This window comes from Betta splendens, chromosome 1 (genome assembly GCF_900634795.4).
Source record: "Betta splendens chromosome 1, fBetSpl5.4, whole genome shotgun sequence".
In the NCBI taxonomy this organism is placed as follows: domain Eukaryota; kingdom Metazoa; phylum Chordata; class Actinopteri; order Anabantiformes; family Osphronemidae; genus Betta; species Betta splendens.
Window position 1 is genome coordinate 14,925,730 of NC_040881.3, and position 26,085 is coordinate 14,951,814.

General features: G+C 47.8%; 2 protein-coding genes across 2 annotated transcripts; both read right to left on the reverse strand.

The window, feature by feature from the left end:
* Positions 1 to 366: 366 nt before the first annotated feature.
* cep20 (centrosomal protein 20) lies at positions 367 to 2,818 on the reverse strand. The gene is made up of 4 exons (XM_029152113.3): positions 2,664 to 2,818; positions 1,908 to 2,105; positions 1,594 to 1,678; positions 367 to 1,228 (listed from the first exon to the last, which is right to left on the reverse strand). Exons 1-4 carry the CDS (start codon positions 2,791 to 2,793, stop codon positions 1,099 to 1,101), a joined length of 543 nt encoding a protein of 180 aa, XP_029007946.1. The 5' UTR covers positions 2,794 to 2,818; the 3' UTR covers positions 367 to 1,098.
* Positions 2,819 to 3,497: 679 nt separating this feature from the next.
* On the reverse strand, positions 3,498 to 25,353 carry abcc6a (ATP-binding cassette, sub-family C (CFTR/MRP), member 6a). Its single transcript, XM_029152096.3, has 31 exons — positions 23,788 to 25,353; positions 21,036 to 21,212; positions 20,778 to 20,903; positions 17,550 to 17,687; positions 15,193 to 15,315; positions 14,252 to 14,313; positions 13,992 to 14,123; positions 13,285 to 13,491; positions 12,270 to 12,447; positions 12,023 to 12,184; positions 11,841 to 11,933; positions 11,107 to 11,310; positions 10,560 to 10,706; positions 10,394 to 10,481; positions 9,781 to 9,850; positions 9,564 to 9,690; positions 9,301 to 9,477; positions 9,054 to 9,221; positions 8,679 to 8,862; positions 8,522 to 8,606; positions 8,315 to 8,432; positions 7,750 to 7,957; positions 7,368 to 7,678; positions 6,881 to 7,080; positions 6,548 to 6,674; positions 6,195 to 6,296; positions 5,934 to 6,080; positions 5,695 to 5,853; positions 5,390 to 5,556; positions 5,009 to 5,203; positions 3,498 to 4,877 (listed from the first exon to the last, which is right to left on the reverse strand). The coding sequence occupies exons 1-31, from the start codon at positions 23,827 to 23,829 to the stop codon at positions 4,769 to 4,771; spliced, it is 4,533 nt and encodes a 1,510-aa protein (XP_029007929.1). The 5' UTR covers positions 23,830 to 25,353; the 3' UTR covers positions 3,498 to 4,768.
* Positions 25,354 to 26,085: the final 732 nt, after the last annotated feature.

Below are 26,085 nucleotides of genomic sequence, written 5' to 3' on the forward strand. Positions count from 1 at the left end.
AAAGTACTGGCTTGCATGTTCCATGCACAGTTGTTGTTTCTTTGTCACAAGCACACTGTTAAAAATTCTTTTGAATGACTTGTTAAAATTGAAGGACTCGAGCACAGCAAATAGTGTTGCATGACCACAAGCTATCATCTCCAGTAGATAAACTGAAATCAGGCATGTCACGGGGACTTCACTTCTGCTTTCTTAATCTTAATAATCACAAGGTGTCTGCCTACTACAGGCAAATGCCAGAGATGTAGCGTTGCTAAAGACGCTTAGGCCCAGTCAAGGGTGATGCTGTGGCAACGTGGTTAGGCTGCAGAGAAAAACACAATGAGTGTAAAAATGTTAGCACAATCACAGGAAAGGATAAGTCAATGCGAATTGAGGGCACTTTCAGGTGCAGTATATTTATCACCTCTTAAACTGTTCTATTATCAAAACTCTACATACGTTCAAGTGGACATGTACAAAAATCTTACAACTTTCATATGAGTATTAAAATGTAAATTAAACTCAAAAACATCAATGCATGCAAACTCCACATTGTTTAAGAGCTTTACATCTGCTGTGTTAATGCAAGAAAATGCATACTTCCATCTAGCACTGCATATAAAAGTTGACTTTTAGCCCAACACACGATTTTCATATGAAAGTAAGTGATAAGACATGAAAAAAGCTCACGGGCCTCATGCATAGCCCTATGTTAGCCAACACTGCCACCATGTGGTCACAAACTGAAAAGCATCTCCAAAAGTTTCCGATTCAAAGCACTGTATAAATATAAACGTTTATTTTACAACAACCACCAAATACAAAAAACACAGAAGTATACACAGTTATAAAGGAGAGAAGGCATCAAATGCACTTTCACACTTCGCCTGAATTACTGAGAGAATGTGTGATAGTTAAAACTACTGGTAACGTCAGGCATTACATTTAGAACATGTTGAGGCATCTGAGCTCATTTGGCAGCAATGCAAAGGCCTTCAGATACAACTGAGGACAATTCATACACCTCAGATACTGAAATACAGTATGCTCACGTGAAAACAGTCCCATAACCTTTGATAGGTCTTTGAGTGTCAGTGCGTCCATGCAGTTCCACCTTCAGGCATCAGGTCCTGGTCTTGTGCTGCTGGCAGTTGGACCAGTTGGCAGAGAGGTACCCCGCAGAAAAACCCTGCCTCCGCCCTCAGTGTTGTTCATGAAGTTAGATATTAAGCCATAGAGAAGGGGTCTGGAAGGTAAAATGTGGAGAAAATGTAGAAAAAACTTTAAGTGGAAAATAATAGTGTCCTAAGCCAGAATCAAAAAGTCAATCAACAAAAAAAAATTATTAAAGTAAACTACATAGCCAACAATTTGAATGAAGTACTTTGAGTTCTCTTGCTGTGGGTAGTACAAGATAAGAGTCTAGAGAACACAAACTAGAAGCCTTGCTTCTGTCCAGCAGTGGGCCAGGCTGTGATAACATGAAGTCTCAACTTAGTTTGAAAACAAAATGACAATCATGAAAAGAACGAATGGCGCTCATGAATTGTTTTTCAAATACCTTCTTCTCTGTGTAATAATTACCCAAATATTTTAGTTTTCTGTACATACACAGACTTGGAGCTTGAATCTTCTGCGACTTTCAGCTCACTGGCCAGGAACTGTCTGTCCAAGGGCAGTTCGGGTTGACCTGACTCTGAGGAAACAAACAGCTGCGTGTTTCTAAAACAGCCGCAATATCGTTACATTGTGATATTTCTCTAGTACTTTACTACCAGTTGCAAAAAAAAAACTGGACATGATTTCACTTATTGAACATAGGCTTCGACAAATGCTAAAAGTACACGATGCAGAAGTTATGTGTCGACAGCAGCCGTTAGGATGTGAAATGATTCTGGTGCTGGGCTCCGGATCCTCTCACCCACCTGCCGTCAGCACGGACGCAGTGTACCTGTACTTGTTGAACTCCAGGTACTCCCTGATGAGCTCGTTGATGAGCAGGTTTTCGTGGGAGAGCGGCGGCCGGGGCTCGCGTTGCTCATCCAGGGCGCTGAACACCTCCGCCCTGATGCGCGCCTTCAGCTGACCCAGGACACCGCGAGACTCCAGCGTTTCCCTCACGGCTACAAGGTTCACATTTCACCCAGTTACTCTCATATACGAAGAGGCTACGTGCCCCGCTGGTCAGATGAGAGGGGCTCTGTGCCTGACAAGTGCTAGTTTTTTTAAGATGTCCATTCAATGTTTAACCGTGTCTTGAGTTAGTAACAAATAAGTAGGTCGTTATAATATTCATCACACTTTCCCTATACTCGTTTGCAGCTGATGCTACGAAGCTTTCTAGCTAACGGTAGCCACCTAGCAAAAGTTAGCTAAGTATTAAGTACCGTGTTTGGGAGCAGTACAAATACTATAGTAGTTAAAAAGCAATATTATACGTCATATATCCAAGTTCTCTGTTCCGAACTGAAACGTAGGCTTTAAGAATGCTAAAATCAATGACTCTATGCAGTCACATCTATATGTTAGCTGAAATGTCAGTGTATAAGAAGGGCGTTGTTAAAGTCAGTATTTAGCTAATAGCCATCGTTGTTGTCGACGAGCTGTTTGTCGTGTTTCTGCTAGGGATGTAGTAATTAATGCTAAGCATTACAACGACAAATTTTGATTGCAGCGCTTACCACACTTGAGCTCAGTGATGGTCGCCATTACGACGAGAGTAATAAACAAACGGTTGCCACTGGCTGAGTTGTACGGCGGCTCTGAGAGGACAATAGACGTCTGAATCGCGAAGCTGTACCAGCCCTTCATTTTTATTTTCAACTAACATCAATCAAATGGTTAAGACTTGACTGGTGGGACCTAATAAATTCAAGACCTCATCCATTTATGGCAACACAAAGGCTAAAGCATCTAAAGATTGCCCTCTAATTAAACTTTATAATCATATTCTATTTGAGGCTTTAAACTGTTATGTGACCTAGAGATAGAATCTAACTGAGACTTAAAATCTTTTTGCCAACATATTCTGGCCAAGAAAGAGCACAGTGACGTTTGTGAAAACAACAAAAACGATTGCAAATCACAGTGTTCCAGAATGTAAGCACTGAGCTGACATTCATTTACAAAATGTCCCCAAAATCCACAAACACAAATGACGCAGAGGCACGCTTTTGTCTTGCATTACAACAAAACCAGCCCTCATTTTGAAAATCCCTATTTAAATTTCAGCTTTTCCATGAGTGACTCAGCTTGGCTAAAAAACAAAAGGTTGCAGAGTTTCTTAATAAAAAAAAAAGACAAATCCTATGCTTTGTTTTTAGCCTTTACGACGAGCTTAAGATCAAGCAAAGACTGCAAACCATTAAAACTGACCTAAATCTGAAAAAAGCCTGTATGTCAGTACGAGCATAATCATAAATACCAAATTGAAACATGTTAAATGTGAATTTAAAGTTCTGTCAAGCTTGTTTTTAAACTTTAGCCTAAAACAAAAATAAATAGAAGCATAACCATAGTGTTCAATGAATTTTATTATCCAGCATGATGTACTGTTTAATACAAGACAGTACATTAACAGTAAATGGTCAGTGAAAAATACACAAGCTTGTTATAAAAAAGTATAAATATAATGTAATCCTCAGAATTTTAAGGACACTTAATAAACTTTTGTCGTATGACATAAATAAGCTTATGGGCTTCTCTTAGAATATATTGTCTAAACCAGTAAGACAAAAACAGTAAATGCCTCTTCTCTTTGAAAAGTTCATAGGGTTCTTTCTTTGAATCAGGAGCGAGGGTTAACATGGACTATATACAGCCTGTCATGTCAGCACCAGAAAAAAAAACAATATTTTGTTTTCAACTTTGCACATGTGTGTATGGCCTGAGTTTGTGTGGAGGAGGCAGAGAGACAATCACAGACATCTATCACAATTGTTTTTTAGAAACATTCTCTTCATTCATGGTGGTTTTCACTACGGGTGTCAGGTTAAATCTGACCAGCAAGGTCTCTATTGGGTTATTTTTATGTGTTTACTTTGACAGAAATAAACAACAGCCGCAGCATAGTTGGACGAGTGCTAATGTCTTGGCTCACTTCAATGTTTTTTTCTTTCTCCCTGACATATAAAAACTCTACATTGGCTGCTTCAAGCTTAGACTTCCCCTGCATTTGCCAGGCTTCTGAAGTTTAGTGTGTCACAATAGTTTCTGTCCCAGTTTCTGGAGCAAGAAGACAAAATAGATTTATATCGATTTATAACTCCAAAATTGCATCTTTTTCTAATACAAGCAAAAAAAAGAGTAAACATCAATGTTTAAGCCTGAGACAACATGAAAAATATGTCATGTGCTTTATAAACTCTACAAAAATATGATCTCATTCAAAAGAATGACAAATCCTTAGACGTATGGTAATCTTTCATTTTTACTGTTCCGTCCATGGACTGAACTGACTCCGCTACTCTATGTACAATATTTATAGTCTGGAGAGTCTCAACTGTTCACTCTAGCTTTGTTCTGAATGTTCAAAATGTGAGGTTAACACAGTCTTTGTCTGACTTGGAACAGCTTTTCTCTCCATGTTAAAAAGCAACCAATACTTGTAGGAGCTGCGTCAACAGCTGCTCTTGAGACTCATCAACAATGCCCATTTGGGAAGGCGTTTCGAGCTGCCAGAAATCATTGAATGGCCCCATTGAATTTGTGATGCAGAGCCAAACAAATAAGGTGCCCCATCTGTATTTCAGGTCACCAGCTCCATGCCACGAGGTCCAACAAAGACCTAGACCAGCCCAGCTTCTCTGCACATTCGGTAGAACTGTCCCCGTTTCGAGAGGAGGTTGGACGGAGAGTCCATTTCAGAAATGTGGCCTCTGTCCATGACAATCACTCTGTTGAGCAGCAAAAATAAAAGAATCACAGATTTAAATCCAGCAATTCTCAATATTAAGAATTTTTATTATTATTATTATTTTATTCTTTAAGTTCATGTCATGTGGTTACATGTTGTACTGTAACATACCTAGTGTAGTCCATGATAGTGTTGAGGCGGTGAGCGATGGTCAGGACGGTGCAGTCTTCAAACTGGGTACGGATTGTTGACTGGATGAGTGTGTCTGTCTCCAGGTCCACAGCAGCTGTCGCCTCGTCCAAAACCAGGATCTTGGTTTTCCGCAGCAACGCCCTGGCCAGGCACACGAGCTGGCGCTGACCCAGACTAAGCAGAAAAAAAAACAAAAAAAACGTGTGAGGGAGAAGGATGGAGTCACATATTAGGGCGAGTACTGTTCGTACCCTGCGGCTGTATTTGGATGTCGTACTATTGGTGACTGACATGGCGGAACAATGCCTCGTGGTTTATCTGCATTGTAACGTGTCATATTGACCTGGTTACTGTGTTTACCTGAGGTTTTCTCCTCCCTCTGAGCATTCATGGTTGAGTTTGTCTGGCAGGTTGGAGACAAAGGTTTTGAGGTGAGCCAGCTCCAGTGAATTCCACACCTCCTCATCTGTGTAGCTGTCAAAGGGGTCAAGGTTCATCCTCAGCGAACCTGAGAACAGCACAGGGTCCTACGAGGGAAGACATCAGCGTTGTTTACTACCAAACTATCCATAAGGCAACAGGACTTTTAAAATTTGAATGGATTATTTCATTATTTTATTATGATGAAAGCCATAGCTCATGTTCTTTTATTTTTACTGTCATACCTGAGGAATGATAGTAATGCGCGATCTGAGGTCATGGAGTCCAATATCAGCAATGTTGACTCCATCTATAAATATCTTCCCCTTTGCTGCCTCTAAGATCCTGAAGATTCCCAACGCAAGGGAGGACTTTCCTGCTCCCGTTCTACCAACTATTCCCACCTGGAAAGAAAGTGTGAATGACTGTGACAATTCTTCAAGTTAGGCAATTTTTTTGAGGAAGATTACACAAGATAAGCCACCTTCTCTCGTTCGTTGATATGCAGAGTGATGCCCTTCAGAGCCAACTCAAGGCCTTTGCGGTACTGCAGCCCATAGTCTGTGAACTCTATGGTGCCTGTCTGGGGCCAGGCCTGGGGCAAAGAGCTGCCTTCTACGCTCCAACTAGCCTGAATGACAGCGTATCGAAGAGTGAGTAGACAGCAAAGCAGCCTTCCTACCGTAAAGGGAGGATTTAGAGATTTAGCATCATCAGCACCGGTGTGTGGGGTGGGGTCACGAACCTCTTTTTCAGTGTCAGCATACTCATTGACTCTTTCCACAGAAACAATGTTGTTCTCCACGTCAGTCCAGGACCTCACAATCCAACTCAAGATTCCAGTCACCTGAAATATCCAAGACCAATAAGTATAAGTCATAAGTCGGATAAAATGAATCTGCTGACTGAGCAAAGCAGGGCCTCTGTATTTCCCTCTCGCCAGTTTCGCCTCTAATTGCCACTTGCAGCCTGCAGCTGGAGAGAATTCCCACAATAGCGTGTGTTGTATGAAAACAACGGCCTCTGATGGTAATACGTGGGGTTTCAGTAGCAGCGGGTTGGAATATTACTGGGGTACGGTACAGTAGATCCTTTTACCTGGAGGGAGTGTGACACGGCCAAACCAACGATCCCCGGGCTCAGCGTGCTTTTTCCCATCACAGAGAGAATGGCAGCGGCCAAGACCACACCGTTTCCAACAAACTCCAGATTGACTGCCAGCCAGCTGTGGATGTAACATTTGATTTAGCTGTGGGCAGTCAAGTCTCAAAATGTGTCCTCATTACTAAAGCCACATGTAATTTTGTTTAGCCATATAAATCTTAGCCTTATGAATCATTATGCCTCGCTTACTGTTAACTGAGTATATTATTGTAAAAAAAATCAAGTTATAAATCAAAGTTATAAAAGGTTATAATTATATCATCTCACCGGGTGGCCACAAATCGGGGGAAGTAGGAGGTTTGATTGAAGTCGACCCTGTCATTGGCCTGCAGAATGAACCTGGACTGCTCTCTGAAGGCCCGGATGACACTGGCGCCCTGCACTGTCTCATTGAAGTGGGTGTAGATGGGCGAGCGGCTCACGGCTTCCAGCCTACGCAGCTGACAGGATGTGGCGACGTAGAAGCTCTGCGCGGTGGAAAAGTAAAACGGCGGATTTAATGCGCGAAACCGACAGGGAACACTCAGGGCTTTCCCATAATTCATAGCGGGTGTGAGCGAAATGTGTGTCAGCGGCTGGAGGGGGGGGGGTGAAATACGAGGGAATGGCAACATCAGCAGGGCTGGTTTTGGAGGCCCGAGCTTTCCAATAACATACGGTAATGAAACCCAGCCCTCGTTCAGCCAATGCTCACATGCTTGAGTGAAAAGAAATGGAATAGTGGCGAGATTGGGGCGAAGGAGCCGTACTGTACCTGAACAAAAGCATAGAGGAAGGCCAGAGGAAGGATGATCACGGCTGCAAAAGGCGTCGCCATCAGCACGATGATGCAGACCTCCATGAGTTTGAAGACGTAGCTCAGCATCATCTTCAAGCCGTCGGGCACCATGCAGTCGATGGCGTCGATTTCCTTGGCGAAGCGGTTGAGCAGGTTGCCGCTGGGCGTGCACTCGAAGAACGACATGGGCGAGCGGAGCACGTTGATCAGCAGGTCGCCGTGCAGCTGGCGGGAGGCGATGATGCCGCAGATGGAGATGGCCACGGTGGTGCCGAAGATGGCGATCCCTGCGCAGGACGGGAGAGCGTTAGCGAAAATGGAGGCGAGCCGCGCTGTGTCAACCCCCGTCCGGACCGACCTTGCACAAAGCCCAGGGCCCCGAACACGGTCAGCTTCAGGTCAGTGTCGATCTGGGTGCCGTTGACGACGGGGTCGTCGGCCCACATGCTGAGCCAGTAGTTGTAGGCCAGGGAGGCGCCCTGCTGGAAGGCGTAGAGGAAGACGATGGGGATGATGATGGCCAGGCCGATCGTCTTGAAGTACTTCTTGTACATCTCCAGCCTCACCTGTTTAAAAACAACCCTCCATCATTTCACGCTTCTATTGGATCTAACGCTCCTGCTGACGGCCAGCCGGCCAACGGCAGGTTTTAGAGCCTTTTCTCCCAAATAGCGATGTGCTGCAGCCAAGAACAACACAACGGAACATGAAGGCAGCCACTGGGAAAACCAAGACAATAGGCTACAGGAAGCTGTAAAGCTCCGTACAGCCCAGAGGAGCTGTAGAGATGATCCTTTTGTGGCTTCCACCGCTGTGAGGATCCGTCTGAAACCTGCTCAGCTGTTTTCATTGCTCATACACAAATATCGATTCTAGTGGCTTTAAATAATAATATGTGTAAGCGATGGCCATGTTAGACGTACCCTCCCAGTGCGGGCCTTGTCGACCACGGTCAGCTTGCCCAAGTCCTCCGGTACCTGCTCTTCGTCTGTTTCCGTCACAGGCTCCATGTTCTGCAGGTTGGTATTGGTGGTGTCACCCCTAAAGAACAGAAAAGAGGTCAAAGGTCAGTCTCATCAGATCAGTAGTTGATTCATGGGGAAACATCAAGACATGTTTACATTACACACCCAATGAGCTGCTCCTGGGAGAGATCTCTGGAGAACGGCATGAAGTCCACCATGCTGAGACGAGCGTTGGACCTCCTGGAGCCAGCTGCAAGATGGGGACATGTTGAATGCTAAGCCTGGCAGTTCTTGAATGCAGCCTGTTGCAGGCTGTCCTCACCTCTCTGTATGGGGCCCTCTTTTCGCTCTGTACTGGCGAAGGTGTGGATGAAATCGGCAAAGGCCCCGTGACGACCGAGGAGCTCCTGGTAGGAGCCGCTCTCTGTGATTTCCCCATCTACCAGGACGAGAATGAGGTCGGCCTGCGGCAGGAAGCTCATCCCGTGGGTCACCAGGATGCGGGTCTGCACAGCGAGCCAGAAAAATAGGATTGTAAGCACAATCCAACACCAAATTGAGGCTTTCTCAAAATAAAAGGGTCAGCAAAGTGGTGGTTTCCATATTATGACAACAATAGCTCAGGTCGTGTATGTGGTTCTGGTACAGTGAAAGAAGCTACTGTAGACTGCACTTTGAGCTTGGTGACACATCCTACCTTGTCTCTGAGGACTCCTTTCGGTCCGATGACCTTGTCGAAGATGTGCTGGCCCACGTGCGCATCAACAGCAGACAGCGGATCATCCAGCAGGTACACGTCCGCCTTCCTGTACACGGCCCTGGCCAGACTCACCCTCTGCTTCTGTCCGCCGGAGAGGTTCAGCCCCTGCGTGGGTGACATCATGAGAATACGAAGACAGAACTCTTGAGGATTAAAGACGATATCGAACATTTAGTGCCTTTACCTTTTCTCCAATTTCTGTTTCATCCCCAGCAGGGAGGATGTCCAGGTCGGGCAGCAGGGCGCAGGCCTCCAGCACGCGGTGGTACCACGGTTTCAGCTTGTCGCGGCCAAATATGATGTTGTCCTGGACCGTGGCGTTCTGGATCCAGGCCTGCTGAGGAACGTAGGCCACAGAGCCCTGCGGAGGCAGATGTCAGATAAATATTTATTAAGTTATACCCTCCAGCTATGAATAGACCTGTACATCAAACACAGATGCAGCACCTTGACACTGACGCAGCCGCTCCTTTTCTCCGTCTCACCGAGCATGGCGGACAACAGCGACGACTTTCCACTGCCCACGTGTCCCACCACGGCCACGAGGGAGCCCCGCGGCACGCGCACGCTGATCCTGCAACAGCCAAGCCAACCGACCCCGTGAGTCACGCCTGCTTTTTATCGCCGTCGGCACTTCTGTAGTCCGGTTTTTCATAATTCGTACCTTTTGAGGCAAGGAGGGCCCTCTGCGGACCAGCTGAAGGTGCCGTTTTCTATGGCCACGTCCTCCCCATCTAAACAAAGCAACACGTGATTTGTAGAAAATGAGCAGAACCAGCATAAACACTAACAAAACATATTCTTTCAACCTGAGCAGCAAGACCCACGTTTAAAACAAAACTGCCCTTTGAAGTTCCTTGTAGGAACAGTCTGGGCATAATTACATGTGAATTTGCTTGATCATACAAATTAAAGAGCTGCTGCGTTTTCACAAGCGAACATAGGAAGTGTTGACAGGTTACAGGCTCAGATGTGCACTTTTTCCTTTAAATTTCTCTATGAATCATTATACGTCTGAATTCACGCTGTGATTTACGTCCGACCACTAAATGCGAACATCCTATAATTACCCCGTCTACCAGCCACCCTGGGACCCAGGAAGTGACAGTGCACATGATCCATGCAAGGCTGCGGTTCTCCGCACATATAAACAACCAAATTTTGTGGGCTGCTTATATTGATCATGACAGCCTATGATTTCAGGCGGTATGTTTCTGAAAGGAATCAGTGCAGTATGGTCTTTGTTCATTGAGTATTTGAATGGGTGGGGCTCCTACCAGAGCTCAATGGAGCTTTGGCAACATTGTCCGCTTTGAGTTCCTCCGAGCACAGGTACTTCCCCAGGCGCTTCAGCGAGACCAAAGCCTGAAACGGAGGCGGTGAAGCATTAAGACCCCACTCTGTGGTATTCGCTGTCTGTGATGGAAAATCAAGGTCACCCACCTGCATGGTTGTGCTTATGGCGAATGGAAGCTGACTGAGGGGGGTCTTCAGGATGTTGATCAGCGCCATTGAGACGAACACCTTCTGGGCATCCAGGACGTTCCTGTCATCCAGCATCACGTAGACTCCAAACATGGAAAAGGCAATCTAAGGGAAAATGAAGCACTTAACATTGAACAAGTGGTGTTTTTGTGTGGCAGGTGATATTTAAAGCCACAATTAAGAGCATGAGGCTGGTGTTATACTGAATTTCTGTAATCGTCAATATATCCCATGAAAAGAAGAAAATGAACGATGCTTTTAGTCTGTCTCTCCCCTTCGCTCCTGTGATTCCCACCCTGTCTGTGGCACGTCTCAGCCAGACATTATCCTTTATACTAAACATAAGCCTGCATCATCAGCTCCAATCCCTCTTTTTTTGTTACCTCAGCAGCGGCTACGTGACTTAAAACGGAATTTGTACCAAACATGCACGTCGCACAGACGATGAATGAAAGACCTCGGTGACCTGGGGAATCAAAGGGATGCCTCAGTCTGAAGCGCGTACCAGGAAGGAAGAGGAGTTGAATGATGCAATGGAGATGGAATAAAGAATCTGGGACTTCTTCAGGGCCTTGAGCTCCTTCTCTCTGTAGCCCAGGACCTGCTCCAGGAAGGCCTTCTCCCAGGCGTAAAACTTCAAGATCTTTATTCCGTTGAGGATCTCGTTCATCAGTCTGATGCGGCCGTCCATGAACTTCATTTGGATCTCCTGGAGTCCAGACAGAAGGCAGAAGGAGGCGTTTATTATTCAAAATTTAAGCATAAGCACTGGAAAGTCAATTATCGGACAAAAGCAACACATGCACTCGTGAACATTATTTGTCTGCGCTTGTTGTAGCCGCAGTCGTTTTCCTGAACAACACAGAACTTGCTTAATTCCGTTCAAATTTACTGCTTGTTACATTTTAGTGATTTTTACGAGAAGGAAACAACAAAGAGCCGGGAATGTGGTCACTGCATTCAAACTTCAATTCGATTCAATTGGCATCCAAATGTACAGAACCGTTTGTTGTTTCTCCAAAGAAATGAAAAATGATGTCTTCCTCCTGCCCACCCTTTCCTGTCATTGTTCTTCAAACGCATTATATGGGTCCGACATCAAAAGGACAAGAGAGAATGTACCATCCGGGCCAAACACCCACACGGCTCCTCAGCCACTATCTAAACCAGCTGTGGCATCCCTGACCTCCAGTTACGTGCCAGACGTCAGGGGTGTTCTCTTCCAGTAAGAGCTCCTACCTGCAGCTTGCTTCTTTTCTTAGCAATGAATCCGTTGAGTGGGAAAATGAGGATGACGGTGGCGATGCCCGCCAAAGCCGACGGGCCCAGGTGCTAATGAGAGGATGAGGGGGAGAAACTGGGTTAGGCGCAGTTCCAGTGTGCATTCGTGCAGCGAACGGAGTGTGGTCCCCGTACAGTACCTGCCACAGGAAGAAGAGGCAGAGGGCGATCTCGATGGGCGCCAGCCAGACCGCGTTGAAGTAAACCACAAAGTCCATGAGCTTCTGAGTGTCGGCCGACACCAGGTTCACGATCTCGCCCACGGTGCAGCTCCTCCTGGCGGCGCTGTTTATCACCAGCGACTGCGGGGAGCGAGGGGATAGAGCAGTTATTCACGCGGGGGCTTCACGCCCATGTGTGTGTGTGTGTGGGGGGGGCACGCCGTACCTTTCTGTAAACCAGGCCCATGACGGCCGTCTTCACCCTCATGCCCACCGTGAAGCACGTGTACATGTACTGGTGGTTGAACAGGGACTGGAGGCAGGACAGCAGGAACATGAGGGTGGCGTAGAAGTAACCCTTCCACAGGGGCGCGTCTTCGTCCCTCATGAAGCCCAGAAGAAGACTGTGGGAGCAGAGGACAGACACGGGGCGGTCAGAAGGCCGCTTCGAATCCTGCTGCTGGTAGCGAACGGTACAAATCACAGCAGCCTCAGGGGAGCTTTTATCCTGTCAACATCATTGTTAATGTGCTTTTCTTCCCCCGAGCTTGATATTATTTCCCTTTCATTGTGCGCTTCGAGCCAATGGGCTGCAGCGCTGCTGTGGTCGCTGCCGGACTGGTCCACGCCAAGTAGCACGGCTTGCGCAACAGCGCCGGGCCTGCGGCCGGGCTGCCCTCACGCTTGGCCCGGCGGCTCCCTTATTGTGGCCCCGACGTGCATTTCTGCCATTTGGAGCCTCGCTCCCCCCTCCGCGCGCCGTCCTCCGCGCTTGAAGCGCAGACGGCTGCGGTTTCATCTACTTTTCTCGCTCACTGCGCCGTGGCCCTAATTAACGCTTCCCCTGATTCGGGCCTGGGAATCAACAACATTCCAGTCTGCCGAGTGGGACGGCATGGCACTGCTGCCGGCTGCTGCTGAGCTGTAGGTGTCACAAATAATAAGATGATGTCTGATACTGTATGCGTTTGGCCTGCAGTGTTTTTGTCCCTCCACGCTCGGCTCTATAAATAAAGCAGGACAATGAAGTCGCTCAACTTAAATCTACAAAGTGAAGTTGACAGTTTTGCCACTAAACACTGAAACCCCTTTAAATTCAGCCTGGGAACATGTCCATCCAGCTAATTCCAGCCTGAGCTGAGGCTTGGCAATACTTCCCTTTATGTGGCACAGTGACATGTGGAAACACTCTTGGGTTGTGATACAGTTCACAAAGCATGGAGGCTCCCGCTCTGTCTCACCTGAGGACCTGGGGGATGGCGAACATGAAGGCGTCGTGGAATATGATGCACAGCGTGCCGGTCAGGAAGTACGGTCCGAACTTGCGCGCCAGCGTCCGGAGCAGGAAGAACCCGGAGCTCTGCTCCTTCTGCAGCTTCCGGAGGAGCTGAGCTTGGTCCGGCAGCCGGCTGCCGAGCGCCGCGCCCGATGCCAGGGCCTTCTCCTGCCTGCCACGGGAAAGACGTGTGTGTCAGAGACGCCGTCTTTAATGTATGAAACCAAAAAAAAAACCCCACTGTTCGTCAACACAATGACTGAAGTTAACAAGTGGCCTTCAAAGCGCTGGAACAATGTAACAAACCGTGAAGATGACACAGAGCTCATGTCATAAAATGATGTTACTGTATATCCTCAAACGACTCTTTTTTATTTATATTTGACCCTGGATGCCTCCGGTGATGAGCTATTGTGATGAAGTCCTCCTCTTCAACCAGCAGCCTATGATGTTCAACCGCAGAGCAGTAGACTGAGAGGAGAACTGTATGCAGGACCACAAGCTGCTGTCTAAATAGCAAACCATGATGAAGGACAACATGTGCGTGTCCTGTCAGTTTATCGTGCTCCATTAAAGGTCCAGACATCTATAAAGGCTTGTTTTGGTATCGCTACACGTGCTAAATGTGCGCGAGGCCTCAGCCGTCACCCATGAATCATCAGTAATTCTCACTTTTGCAGTTTGGCGCATTCGTCCGTCCAGTCCTCCTGCAGGTCGGAGATTATCTTGTGGGACGTGTCCTCCTCCCTCAGGGTCCACAGGTCCTCTGCTGCCAGTGGGGTGCGGTACCCTTTCACCACGAGCCTGGGGAGATGATTCACACGCACACAAATGTCAAAAAAACACGCATATTATTGTAAACAGGCGAAAACTGTTGCTGTAGCGATTCGTCCGAAACCTAAAAATGAGGGGGTTCGGAAGAACCATCTTACCCGGTGAACCACCAGAAGAGGATCTTTGACAGGAAAGAGGCATCTTTCACGGGACAGGGATTCTGCAACAGATTAAAGACCAGACCTCACTGTTGTTTTCGCAGTAAATCTCCCGGCGCTCGGAGGCCTTCGAGAAACACGCGCGGCTTTGCGGAAAGGCCACGTTCTGCGAGTGAGGGGTGTGTTTGATGGAGCGCCGCTGTGTCAACAGCACCGTCCAGTCCTGCGGGGCGCGATAAATAGAGCCCAGTGTTCAGTGTTCAGGATGGAGGTGACGTCCTGAGGTTAAACGCAGACGGAGCGGAGATGTGTCATCAGGCCGGTCCCGCCGGCGTCGTCTCATGCGCTACGGCATCACTCTAGCCCCGTGTTTACTCTCCTCCTCACCCCGCTTCCCCGCTTCCCGTGAGTAACTCTAGCCATAGCGGAGCGGAGGAGGTGGGGAAAGCGGAGGATGGGTGTGTCCACCGCCAGGCTGCGGCTTCTCAAACCCTCAGCCTCCTCGGCATCGGCACACCGCCTGTTAGGGACTTTTTCCGCCTATTTTGTTCATCACCGGGGGAACTGTTACGTCACGGCTGCGTGAAGCTCCTTCTCATTCACCTGCCATCTTTTCCAGGCTCGCGTTTGACGGCTCAGTCGCCGGTTTAGCCGGCGTTTGCTGCTGTGCGGGTACGGACTCTGAGCAGCGGTCAAGATGCTGCACCGAGACTCATCCTGAAGGCATGAAACACGCACGCTCGCACTCTTTCACGCCGACAAGCCAAGGCGGGAGAGGAAGGACGGAGGGATGTGAGTCACATCACCTCCTCCAAATGGGAGAAATGTCCCGACAACAAAAGCTGAAAACCACAACATAGCATGTGGGGCATTTTCTATCCTGGGTGTCGGATCCGAGTGGATGTTTTCGACGGAAGTGGGGAACATTCTCCACTGCCTACCTTTTCCAGGGCTGCTTTTCCCTCTGGGGGCCGGTCGGCGAAGCAGCTCAGGAAGAGCTGGGCCAGCTGGATGGTGAAGTATGAGAAGAAGGCGAGGTATCGCACGATGTCAGAGGCGATGCCCTGCGGAGCACACAAGCAAGCGGAGGCTGCATGGATGAAGGCCGCTGGAGCGGATCAGTGCTAGCTGGGTTTACTGAGTTTAGTTGCTTTAAGTAGTTCCAGACAATTTTGGAATGTGCCCTTCATTCTAAACCAGGCCAGATTTAATTGAATCTGCCTCATGGTTGTACACACGCCACAGAGGAATAATATTGTTCTTCCATCCAGGCATAAGGGTTTCAGTGGGATCTAATTGTTCTTTGGCTGTTTTAGGTTCCTCAGCGTCACGTAACACATCACAGAGGATCATGGTGGTGTGCTGTGCCACTTATCGGCCCGGTGGCCTCGTGTGCAGCTTCACAACAACACTGGATTCATCATCTGGCTGCATCATATAACAAAGGTTACAGTTTAAAGGATCACAGGCACAGTAAAGCATTTAGGATCAAGCTCAATCTAGGTCAAGCCCTTTGTCGACTGGTGGACTTTATGAAGCAGCAGTTAAAGCTGAGTCACGCTCATATCTGTAAATAGGCAGATTGTGGCTTCACAAACCAGCAGCCATGCTTTCAATCAAAGGAGCAGCTGTGATATTAACCCTCAGAGGCTTTTGTGAAAAGTGGGACTCACATGTTATTCTTGACATACAGAAACTGTGGGTTCTGGCAGAGCCATTGTTTACTACTGGGTCAGTGCCACCGCCACGACTCAGAGCCATGGCAAACAGTGAAATGATTTTCTGCGAAAAGTGTGGCGGCGTGCCCAGACGGGAGATAGAAAGGGGCCAAATGGGATCTGGCCGCACGGTGAGGAAAAGAACAACTCGGGCTCAGGATGGTCGTGTAGTGGGTGAGAAAAATGTAGGTCAAGTGGCTAAGAATGGACAGGATCCACAAACATGAACTCAACTCGACAGGTCGACCATCACTGCTGCAGTGGGTTTTAGCGACTTTCCCTATAAATATTTGGAAAGTGCGTGAGTGGAATCTGTAGATGAGCTGTGCAGCACTGGTTTTGTTTGTCTCATGCATCTTATAGCAAAAGAAAGAAAATCTTTTCTACTATGTCAGCCTGAAAGAAAACCACAGTAGAAAGTCTCACTAAGCTACAAAACAAAAAGATAAATATTGATATTTCATAAATCAAGGAGAGATGAATTGGAAGATGAAATATGAAAACTAAAAACTAAAAACACATAAGGTGTTTTAGTGTAAATAAACTTTTGTTGCCAGGAAAACAAACATACAGTACTGACTTTAGTGACTGAGTTTACACTATAATGATTAATGAATCATTTACCAGCTTCATTTTTATAGTTATCTTCATGGGTGTCTTACAAATTTTATCTGTCCTGCGCTAATACGGACTCATCTGACGCCTATTGGTTCCATCCGCTCTCTTATCAAGTAGAAAAGAACCTGAAAAGTCGGTGATGAGCAGAACCTGAGCATTGAGCTTCATCGAGACGTATGCGACGCGGCGATGAACCGCACGGTGGCCATGTGTGCGTTCTGTGCACGCGTGTGGTTGTATGAAATGAAAACATGTGTGTCCAAATCCTAAATGGCCTCGTATTATGTGCGGATGCATAGATTTCCATCTGGCTGTGTTTACGAGTGTAGGCCTGTAAACACTGCGCTGGCGTTCCTCTGGTCTGACCCTGGGCTGCCATGTCTCACCAGCATTTATCCCAGGCCCATCATTACTCTCCTCCAAGCAGTGTGGGAATGTCACACGGAGGACGATAAAACAGAAATATGGATGTGTGTGTGTGTGTGTGTGTGTGTGTGTTTGTGTGCTTTTATAGAAATGCAAATGTGACTGGCTGTGTGCGCCTAAATAGAATCTGAGCCCATGCAACAATGACTGCAGTGTCTGACAGAAGACACAGGAAGAAAACGAAAACTTAAACACACACGGCCTTGACCAGAATTGGCAGTGTCATCCTCCAACACTTGGTTAACTTTAGGTTACCTTGGTTAAAATTGGGGGAGGAAATAGAAACTCTCTTGCTGACACAGGGTATATCTCACGCTGGGCTTCTGGAGTCCTCTGTCTAGACTTTGGGCAGGAGCAGACCTGATTAGATATCCCTGCACAGTGTTTTGACACTTCAGGGTTCGCAGAGTTCAGTGTTCAACAAACACACTCGCTCAGGATTGTCCGAATACAGAGAGGCTTTGGGATTTACAGCATTATGTGTAAATACGTCGTCGCAGTATTTCTTTTTAAACGGTCAAATGAATGATCGGTACCTCGTCCATGGCCAACTGGATCTTTGCCCTGAGAGGAACCAGGGAGCAGACGACAGCCAGGACCCAGAACAGGAAGAGGAACACAGAAGAACGGCAGCCTCTTATCCTCTCCAGCTGGATGATGCACAAGGCCAGGATCTAAAGAGCGACACACAGACACACAGATGATTGATTCGAACGTTCAGGTGTGGTTCTTAGTGTCAAGGACCCAGAGGAAACATCTAGTGGCTCGATCCCCTTCCGTATTAGCCGCCAGCGCTTTGAGGACTTTTCCTGGGATTTCCCAGGCCATGGGCGCAGATGTGATCCGGCTGGCGTGCGCTTACAAAAAGAGGACGTGCAGCAGTCGATGCAATAAAAAAAACAAACAGAAAAAACAAAACAAGACAGATTCAGTCACGACTAGCTATCCTCAAGGAATTCATACATCCACTATAATTGGCCCCTCTGCAAGCGGTTGGCCAAGTGAGACGTCACTTTGTCATGCCAGCTCATCACCAAGTGGAGAGAAAGCGGGTTTAGGTTTCATAATGAGCACCGCATCGGCTGCGCTGGGACGAGCCGCAGCACTGTCCTGTTATAAACTACGGCGGTCAGGTAATTATATAAGTGTTGTATGTGGAGATGTGTACACGTTTGTGTGTGGTGGCCAAGAGGGCGAATATCTTTATATGCCCTGGTGGATGTAAACAGCATTGAGGGTTTTTCTCGTTCATTCACTCCTCATACGTGTTTGAGTCCTTCCCGTCCATTGAGAAGGACAAAGACATGCCCTGTGTCTATGGGGAATTTAGAGTCTCCTGTCCACCCGACTCGGACGTCTTTAGTGGAACCAAGGACACGTCTGTGGAGGCGATCTAAATACAACGCGCAACGCGCAAAGGCGTTTCCAAGAACTGTATGGGGAACAAATGGCCAAATCCAGTCCATTGCGCCGACTTTTAGTTCCACCTTGTGATTCCAACCACAAGCAAGTGAGAAGTTAAGGAGAATTTCATCCTAATATTGTTGCGTAAGCCTCATAAACCAATGTGCATGCCAACTGAATGGAGCCAGGAAAGTAATCGATGAGCTTTTATTCTGATACAGCGATCTAACAAGTGAGATAACTATGTTCTCTCCTTTTATCTTCCAACCAAAATGTTCCAAAAACAAAGTCTAGCTTTGAAGTTTATCTGCCTTTGGGCACGGGACGCCAATGGACAGTGGGCTTTCCAAAAAATTTGGGAATCTAAATATTCATAAACAGGCTAAAAGCCAGGAGATAAGGCTCTGAGGATTTATTATTATCACACTGAATTAGCTCTAGCCTGCGCTAGCCGACAAGGCTGAGTCTCCATCAGCTCCACTACACAGCGAAGGCGAACGAAGACGACCCTGGACTCAGCGAGGGTCCCTCCATCCCTAACTAAACGCTCTGACTTGTAATACAGCTGCAGCCCTCAGCTCTGTTTGTACAAGCTAGCGGGTGGAACTAAGTCCATCGCTAAGCCTCGACTCAAAGCCATGCCTTGTAATTACACGGCAGGAGCGCAGGGGCAGGAGCTTTAGGTCGTCTTATAGCCAGCGTCACTCGTGTGCGCTTCATCAATACTGGCCTGAATGGGTGAGTTGAATGGGTTCCGATGCAAGGACATGAGTTTAAGGGCAACAAAACAAGTGGATCAGAACAACAGGAGCACAGTGTTCCCGGCCTGCACCACGGAGCTGGTGGTGGGCGGCCACAACGAGCATTTCCCAAATGATATCCTTTAATTCAGAAAGGCCTGGCAGGAGATGTTCTTAATCTGATCGGGTAGATGCTTGTCACTCGGGCCCCTTGGTGCGATAAATGACGTCCCTAAAATAAACGTTCCGTTTTAAAATATATTCCCTGATACAAGAGACGTTTCAGTGTGCTTTTACAAAAACATGTGCTGGTATTTGTTCAGGCGTCTGACACGACCACAGGTGGGCAAGGCCGTCTGACTGGGAGAGAGGGAGACTGTGGAGGACCTGTACGCGGGCGGCGTCGTGAGCGCCGGTCTCTGAGAGCTCCTCCGTCTGCATTGTTCTGCCTCTAGACTTGCTTCTGAGCATAAACAGCGCGTGGCGAGCCACCCGCGGCGCGGCTAGCGCTCCTCTCCTAGCTAGCGCTCCTCTCCTAGCTAGCGCGCCGCTATCATTAAAGGCCCGCTGAAACGAGGGGGAGGGATGTTCTGGGAAACACTCGGGGCAATTTTCATCAACGCAAGCGACCGTAACCGCGTGTCTGATTGCACCCAGCTTAACTGCCATAAATGCCCTGCAACCCGACCTGTGACCGAGCCAGGTCCAAACATCTGCGCAGTGAGCGAAGCAGCTTAGCTAATTCCAAACGTCCGCTTGTCGTTTGGTCACTGCTTCGTTTTCTACATTGGCATTAAAGTTAAACACTTTCCATCTTAAATACAGTTTTGGTCAGAACAATGGCGCTCAAGGAAGAGGTTGCACACCTGTAGTCTATATTAAGACTGAGCTATTGTGTGTAATTACGTCCACCATAGGCTACAATTGCTTGTATTATCACCTTTGCTTTAGGTGGTTTTGTGTTGTTTTTTTTTAAGAGGAACCAAACAGCTGGATGGGTTTTGTATGAACTCGACTGCCCCCACTTCACACTCAATTTGCTCCTATTTACACTCGGAAGAGAAAAGAACAGCTCGTACTGCGTTTAGACCTCATGCCATACTATATAACAGTATACAGTATATATAACAGACACATATTTCTTTGCACATACACTATAGGGTCCATATCAAACAGTAACTGATGTCATTATGTATGTACTCAGCACTTTTTGAGTGATGGTCAAACACAGGCTGCATTTACATGCTGCCGTGATGTTTGCATTGCATTCAGCTCCATAAATCTGTCTCTGGTCGTGCATCTTTGCACCTAAGTGCCTGTGTGCGCCTTCATGTGCTGGCACCTCGTCACATTCCAGATACGCATGGACGCACCGGGCTCATCGGGAGCTACAGCACGAGATTCACCTTCACCGTGTCTTTGTCAAGCATTGGAGGATCACGACTGAAGCAGCAGCCTAACAGCATTTCAACTGTGCGGCGTTTAAGTTGTTTTGCATGTTGCTACAGCACCTACAGTCCACCTCTTGTCACGGATATGCTCATGCTTGCACAGGACACCCTAAGCAAGGAATAATAATATACATTAAATGAAGAAAGGAATTCAAAGCAGGGGCCTTACCACTGTCATGCTGCGTATTATGGGGCTGAGTAGGAAGACCATGTGCTGCTGGATCTCCTGACTCCTCTCCAGCAAGATGTAGAAGAACTCCACGAAGCCAAAGGAGGCGAGAAGGAAACCCAGCACCTGAGCCGGACGGGAAAGTGGCCGAGAAAAAAACAAGCAGAGGTTTGTTGTTTGCTTTGGTACTGTATTTTCTAGTCATGGGAAAATTCTTACAACAAAAACAATACAAGAGAACCGGGCCAAACGTCTCACCATTTTGGCAGTGCAGAGGCAGGACATGTGAATGCGTCCACTGTCATGGCAGTAGAGGTGGAGGCAATAGAAGGGGGCCAGCAGCCACAGGTACACACAGGGAACCCACACCAGCACGGTGTTCTGGAAACACTGGGTCAGGTCCGGGTTGGCCGTGTACCACGTACGGTTCCAGTCCTGCAGCAGAAGGTCAAAGGTTCACATGGAGACAATGCAGCCAGGCTGGCCGGGAGCTGAGGTCAAACTGAGGCAATATATTCATCATCTGACAGCGAGAGCTGGCCAGGGCCGAGCTCAGAGGATCCAGACTTGGGAGCAGGTCCTACAGTTCATCCATCAATCACAGGAGAGCGAAACCACGGAAAGTCAACAGAAAATGGGCCTGCGCTCCATCGTGAGAGAGTTGGAAGAGGGTTTTTTCTTTTATTTTATTGCTAAAAGGCTGAGTCAGTTTCGGGACTTTTCTCAACACGCCTCTGGCCCGTTTTCAAATCTCACCAGAACGCTGAAAGCTGTCAACGCACTTTAAACCATGATGTTGAGCACAGCACCAATAGCGAAGCTCATGACTGATCGAAGGCCTGCGCAGACGGGGTGCGATGGGCAAAACGCTGCCAAAGCATCTGAGATTATATAACGGCAGCAGCAGCGTAATAACAAGAATAGGTTGATTAAAAAAAAACAAACAGCCGAGCGGCCTGTTGTTGTCTGGCTCTGCTTGTTTATCACCTCGCTGGTCTAATGAGGGGCAGGGTGTCTGGCTGCGCTGCGGACTCACCACAGGAAGTGGTTTCCAGCTTCCAGCATGGCACAGCAGTCTGGCCGCGCTGGTAGACTCCCAGCCGGGAGAAGGGAGAGTGGCCGCAATTAGTGCCAGCTGCAGGGTCATTACGTAAACGAGCGTCCGCCCACAGTCGGGCCGGAGCGCCACCGCGGGGGAGACGCTCCGACGGGTGAGGCCCAGCGGGGGTCCGGGGGCGGCGGGGGTCTGATTGGGCCGTATCTGTAGCCAGTCGCCGCTCCCGCACTGAAGTGGAGTCTGGTGCATGTTGGTCACGGTTACATAACAAACACGCTAATCTCCACATTACTGGTGGCCTCCAGGCACCGGTGCCCAAACCAGTTAAGGCCATAAATCTGCTGGGCAGCGAGTGGGAGGCTGCTTTCGCAGAGCGGTCCGACTCCTGCGGCCGGCGGACGGACGGACGGACGGACGGACGGACGGACGCGACACTTGTCGAACCCTCTCCAAGCTCTTTCTTGTGCATTTTGCTCTGCGCGTATCCTGTTTCTCACTCCCGCTTGAAGTGGTGGCACTAAACTAACAGATGCCAAAGACCCGGGCGCTGCGTGGTTTCTATTTTCGCCCGGCAAACACGGGGATGTGAACCGGGGGGGAAGAGAGAGACTTTTACTGTACTGAAAACCTGCTGAGTGTCCATTTCTTAGTCACTTCCCTGTGTAATGTCAAGGAAGCGAGTGTTGGGGATCAACGATCGCTCCCCCCACGGTTTCGCCCTGACTTTGGCCCGTTGTTCAAATTACAGGATGACATCATTTACAGTAAGTACAAAGAAACTAAACACACAGTTAGTTTCTAAATTTGCTCCTCTCAAACTTGTCGCCCTTCAAAAGCCTGCGCGCCACGTGTTTATGGACTGTGTCACCTACAGTACGTGGAGCTGGAGGCCACATGTACAATACGCACATATACAGTACGAGAAGTCAGTCTGATGTGCTCCAGCATCAACCACACGCACAGTTTAAATAATGCAGAGCTTAGCAGAAGTACTGAAATCCTCTGATTGGCTGAAGAACATCCAGAAATAGCACAAACTGCACAATGAGATACGTTTGAACGCATATAAAGCAAGTTCTTTTATGCACGCTGTAGCTTTAAGTAGATTCCCATCTAATCCCTTAGGCAGCGACCAGTGACTCAGGCTGTTTCAAGTATGCGAGGAACTGATTAGCACAGTTCATAACTGGAGATCGGCCCGTTTGATGTGATGTGTTGGAGTAAAGAACATCACTCTGTAGTTCAGACTGTCCTGGCAGCGATATGAGGAGATAAAACCCGGTGCCCTCGCGCTCTCCGTGAGCTTTGATTTGCGTCTGCCTGTGGCTTTGCAGGGGTTAAACTCCCTCCGTGTTGAGAAACAGGGGGAGTGGGGAGCATTCGGGACTGAGGTCATCCAATAACTCTGGTGTCAAATGGACCGCGGCCATCCTTTTATTTTCACAACGTGGAGGTTTGTTATTGTACAAAAGCCCTTCCAACAACAGCAACTTAGTCAGTGAGACACGACCCTGATCCTTAGACTCTCGCTTTGCTGAATCGCCTCCTTAGAAGCGTATTGTTCTGAGTCACAGCTGTACAGTTGGGCCCGTGGGGCTCTGATCCACGCTGGTTCAGACTCTTGCATACCTCCAGGCCGGAGGATGCCGAGGTGCTTTCTCCCCCGATGCTGAGGGCGTCTAGCGGCGCCGACATGCTACCATACAACGAGCACGTTATTTTTGCTGTGTAACTCAAGGCTGGACGGTAAAACTAATCATCGGAGCAACATGCTGACGTGATTAATGCTCACGCTGCTCATCAGTGACTCGTCACACAAGCCACAAGCGGAAGAAAAAGATTATTTCAATGTGTCCTGCACGCACGTATCCCATAAATAAACATCGGCTCCGCTGCGGGGATCAGAAGACACAAACGCACTAAAGCCATGTGTGTTCAGGGTCACAAACTCACCCACAGAGGGTCCAGACCACTGAGTCTGCAGAAGGCATCCATCCACTCGCTCGCTCCTTCCTCACTGATGCTCCACTTGTTGGGGTCGACCAGCTCCTTCTCTCACGCCAGCACCAGGGTGAGTGTGTGTGTGTGTGCGTGAGGGGGGGGAGATGATGTGTGTGTGTGTGTATGTGTGACTTTTCCTGTCTTAGCTAAGGTGTTTCTTGTGCTCAGCTAGTTCCTTGTTGTCTGCCTGGACGACACACTCAGGGTTTATTAGTGTGTGTTGGGCTTTGTCTGGGTGACTTTTCCTGCCCTTTAATTAAACATCTCCTCTCAATGAAACCCTGGCTCTCTCGCTCTCTCTCTCTCTCTCTCGCTGCTTGAGCTTCTGCTGCTGCCCTGAGATCCTGTGTCTTTCTGACTCGCACTCTCTCTGCCTGCTGTTTATGAGTGTTGCTCCTTGTTGGGTGGGTGGAAATATTTCTCTCTCTCTCTCTCTCTCTCTCTCTCTCTCTCTCTCTCTCTCTCTCTCTCTCACCCCTCTTCTCTCCCACATCTGCTGGATTTCAATCAAAACACCACAGTTACTCCCTCAATGGGACGACAGTCCCACACCCAGACACTCTCCTCCTCCTTTTGCTCACTGCCCCTTACCTCCTCTCCCCCACTTTCCCCACATCCTAAAGCGCCAGTCGTCTGATCGCACAGTGCGTGTTTGTGCTCAGACAAACCTGACAGCTTCTCGTGAGACCTTCGCTTACATAAAATGCAGGACATCAGCATCACAGACACACATTGTACACACCTTTACATCCTGTATGTGTGACCAGCATGTACAAGCACAAACCTCTCCCAATGAATGCTAATAACATTATGAAACCGTGCTGACACATGAATCAAATGGAAATCAATAGATTGTTTGGGTATGACAAAAAATGCACAAATGTCACAATGAAGTCAAGCATGAGCAAGTATTGCAAAACTACTTGCTGATATGGGAACTAAAGAGAATGAATTCTGTTAATTAGTCATCTCATTGGGCTGAAACTTGCACTGCAAGCGGAAAAATGCAAATCATTACATGACTCTGAGACACAGTGTCACACTGATGCAGACAGTTATAAATGCTTTTCGTCACTAAAGGAACACTAGGTTAAAAGAAGGATCTAGGGTCACGGCAACATCAGCGATCATCAGTAACATCATGTAAATCCAGGTGTAACCAATATTATGACTGAGCCGCACACGCAGGGTAGCGTGAATTAGCAACAATCCAGACAAATGTGGCTCTAGAAATTTGATTTTGCACTTCACAAGCACAAAAACAAGTTCGTCAAAGCGCTTCGTAGGCTGAAGAAAAGCATCATCAGCTGACGTGGTGACGGTCACTGGTGGAGGCGCAGGGGAAAACCTCAGCACGGCAGCGACGCAGGAAAGTCTGACAGCGTCTGGACTGGGACGAACAGCACCGCCGCCATCATCGCCACAGAGGAGAAACATGGAAAATCTGGCCAAGAAGCAGACCACCACCAGGCCCTGTGTCTGGACATGTGCAAATATCACATTATTATTCTTTTAAAAGTGAGTCACCGGCTCTCGGTCCTCGTCCAAGCCGACAAACAGAGATTTTTATGCAGCATTTCAGCTCAGAGGATTATGTAATGTGACGTGGATCGTAGATTTTTCTGTTGTGCAAGTGAAGATGACATAAAGGCGCAAATCTGGGACTGTGGTTAAAAATATTGGTTGGTGTAAAAACAAAATGCTGCCTGAGGTTTGGTGAGCAGTGGTGGATAAAGTACCCAGATTATTTACTTAAGTAAAAGTAGCAATACCACCATGTAGAACTACACTGTGGTACTGTCTGCTACAACACTCCCACTCAAAAATACCTCTTAAGCAGAATGGCTCATTTCATGTCACTGTATATGAATCTGAGCGCTGACGCATGCTCACCTTCATCACTTTCACAGCTGCAAACTGCCCTATTTGCTGTTTAGCAGACTTTAAGACTTTTGTGTTGCTGGGATCCAGCAAAACAAGGGTCAAAGGTGACACACACTGAGTGAACGGGTGTAGATACTGAACCACAAAAGTCGTCAAAGTCCACAACGTTTTCATTAAAGTGAACATAAACACACAGGAGCAAACGAGGCATAAATTAATGACACATGTGAGGTTTTCATTCTGACTAATGCATGATGGGAAGTGTGCTGAAAATGAGAACGACTGCCGGCTTCAGCGTCGACCAAATCATACACAAAGGCTTAAGATCAAATAAATGAGAGCGTTGTGCGTCCAAACCAGCAGCCA

Bases quoted from the DNA above. Each gene is read 5' to 3' on its own strand.
- cep20 (XM_029152113.3), bottom strand. From the start codon at position 2,793: ATGAAGGGCTGGTACAGCTTCGCGATTCAGACGTCTATTGTCCTCTCA. The intron at 2,106-2,663 runs GTAAGCGCTGCA...TGAACCTTGTAG, and splicing joins CATCACTGAGCTCAAGTGTG to CCGTGAGGGAAACGCTGGAG. The intron at 1,229-1,593 runs GTATGTACAGAA...TTTACCTTCCAG, and splicing joins GATTCAAGCTCCAAGTCTGT to ACCCCTTCTCTATGGCTTAA.
- abcc6a (XM_029152096.3), bottom strand. From the start codon at position 23,829: ATGGATGCCTTCTGCAGACTCAGTGGTCTGGACCCTCTGTGG. The intron at 11,934-12,022 runs GTACTGTACGGG...TCCTCTCATTAG, and splicing joins GCCTCTTCTTCCTGTGGCAG to CACCTGGGCCCGTCGGCTTT. The intron at 5,557-5,694 runs GTATGACAGTAA...CTTCCCTCGTAG, and splicing joins GCATTACTATCATTCCTCAG to GACCCTGTGCTGTTCTCAGG.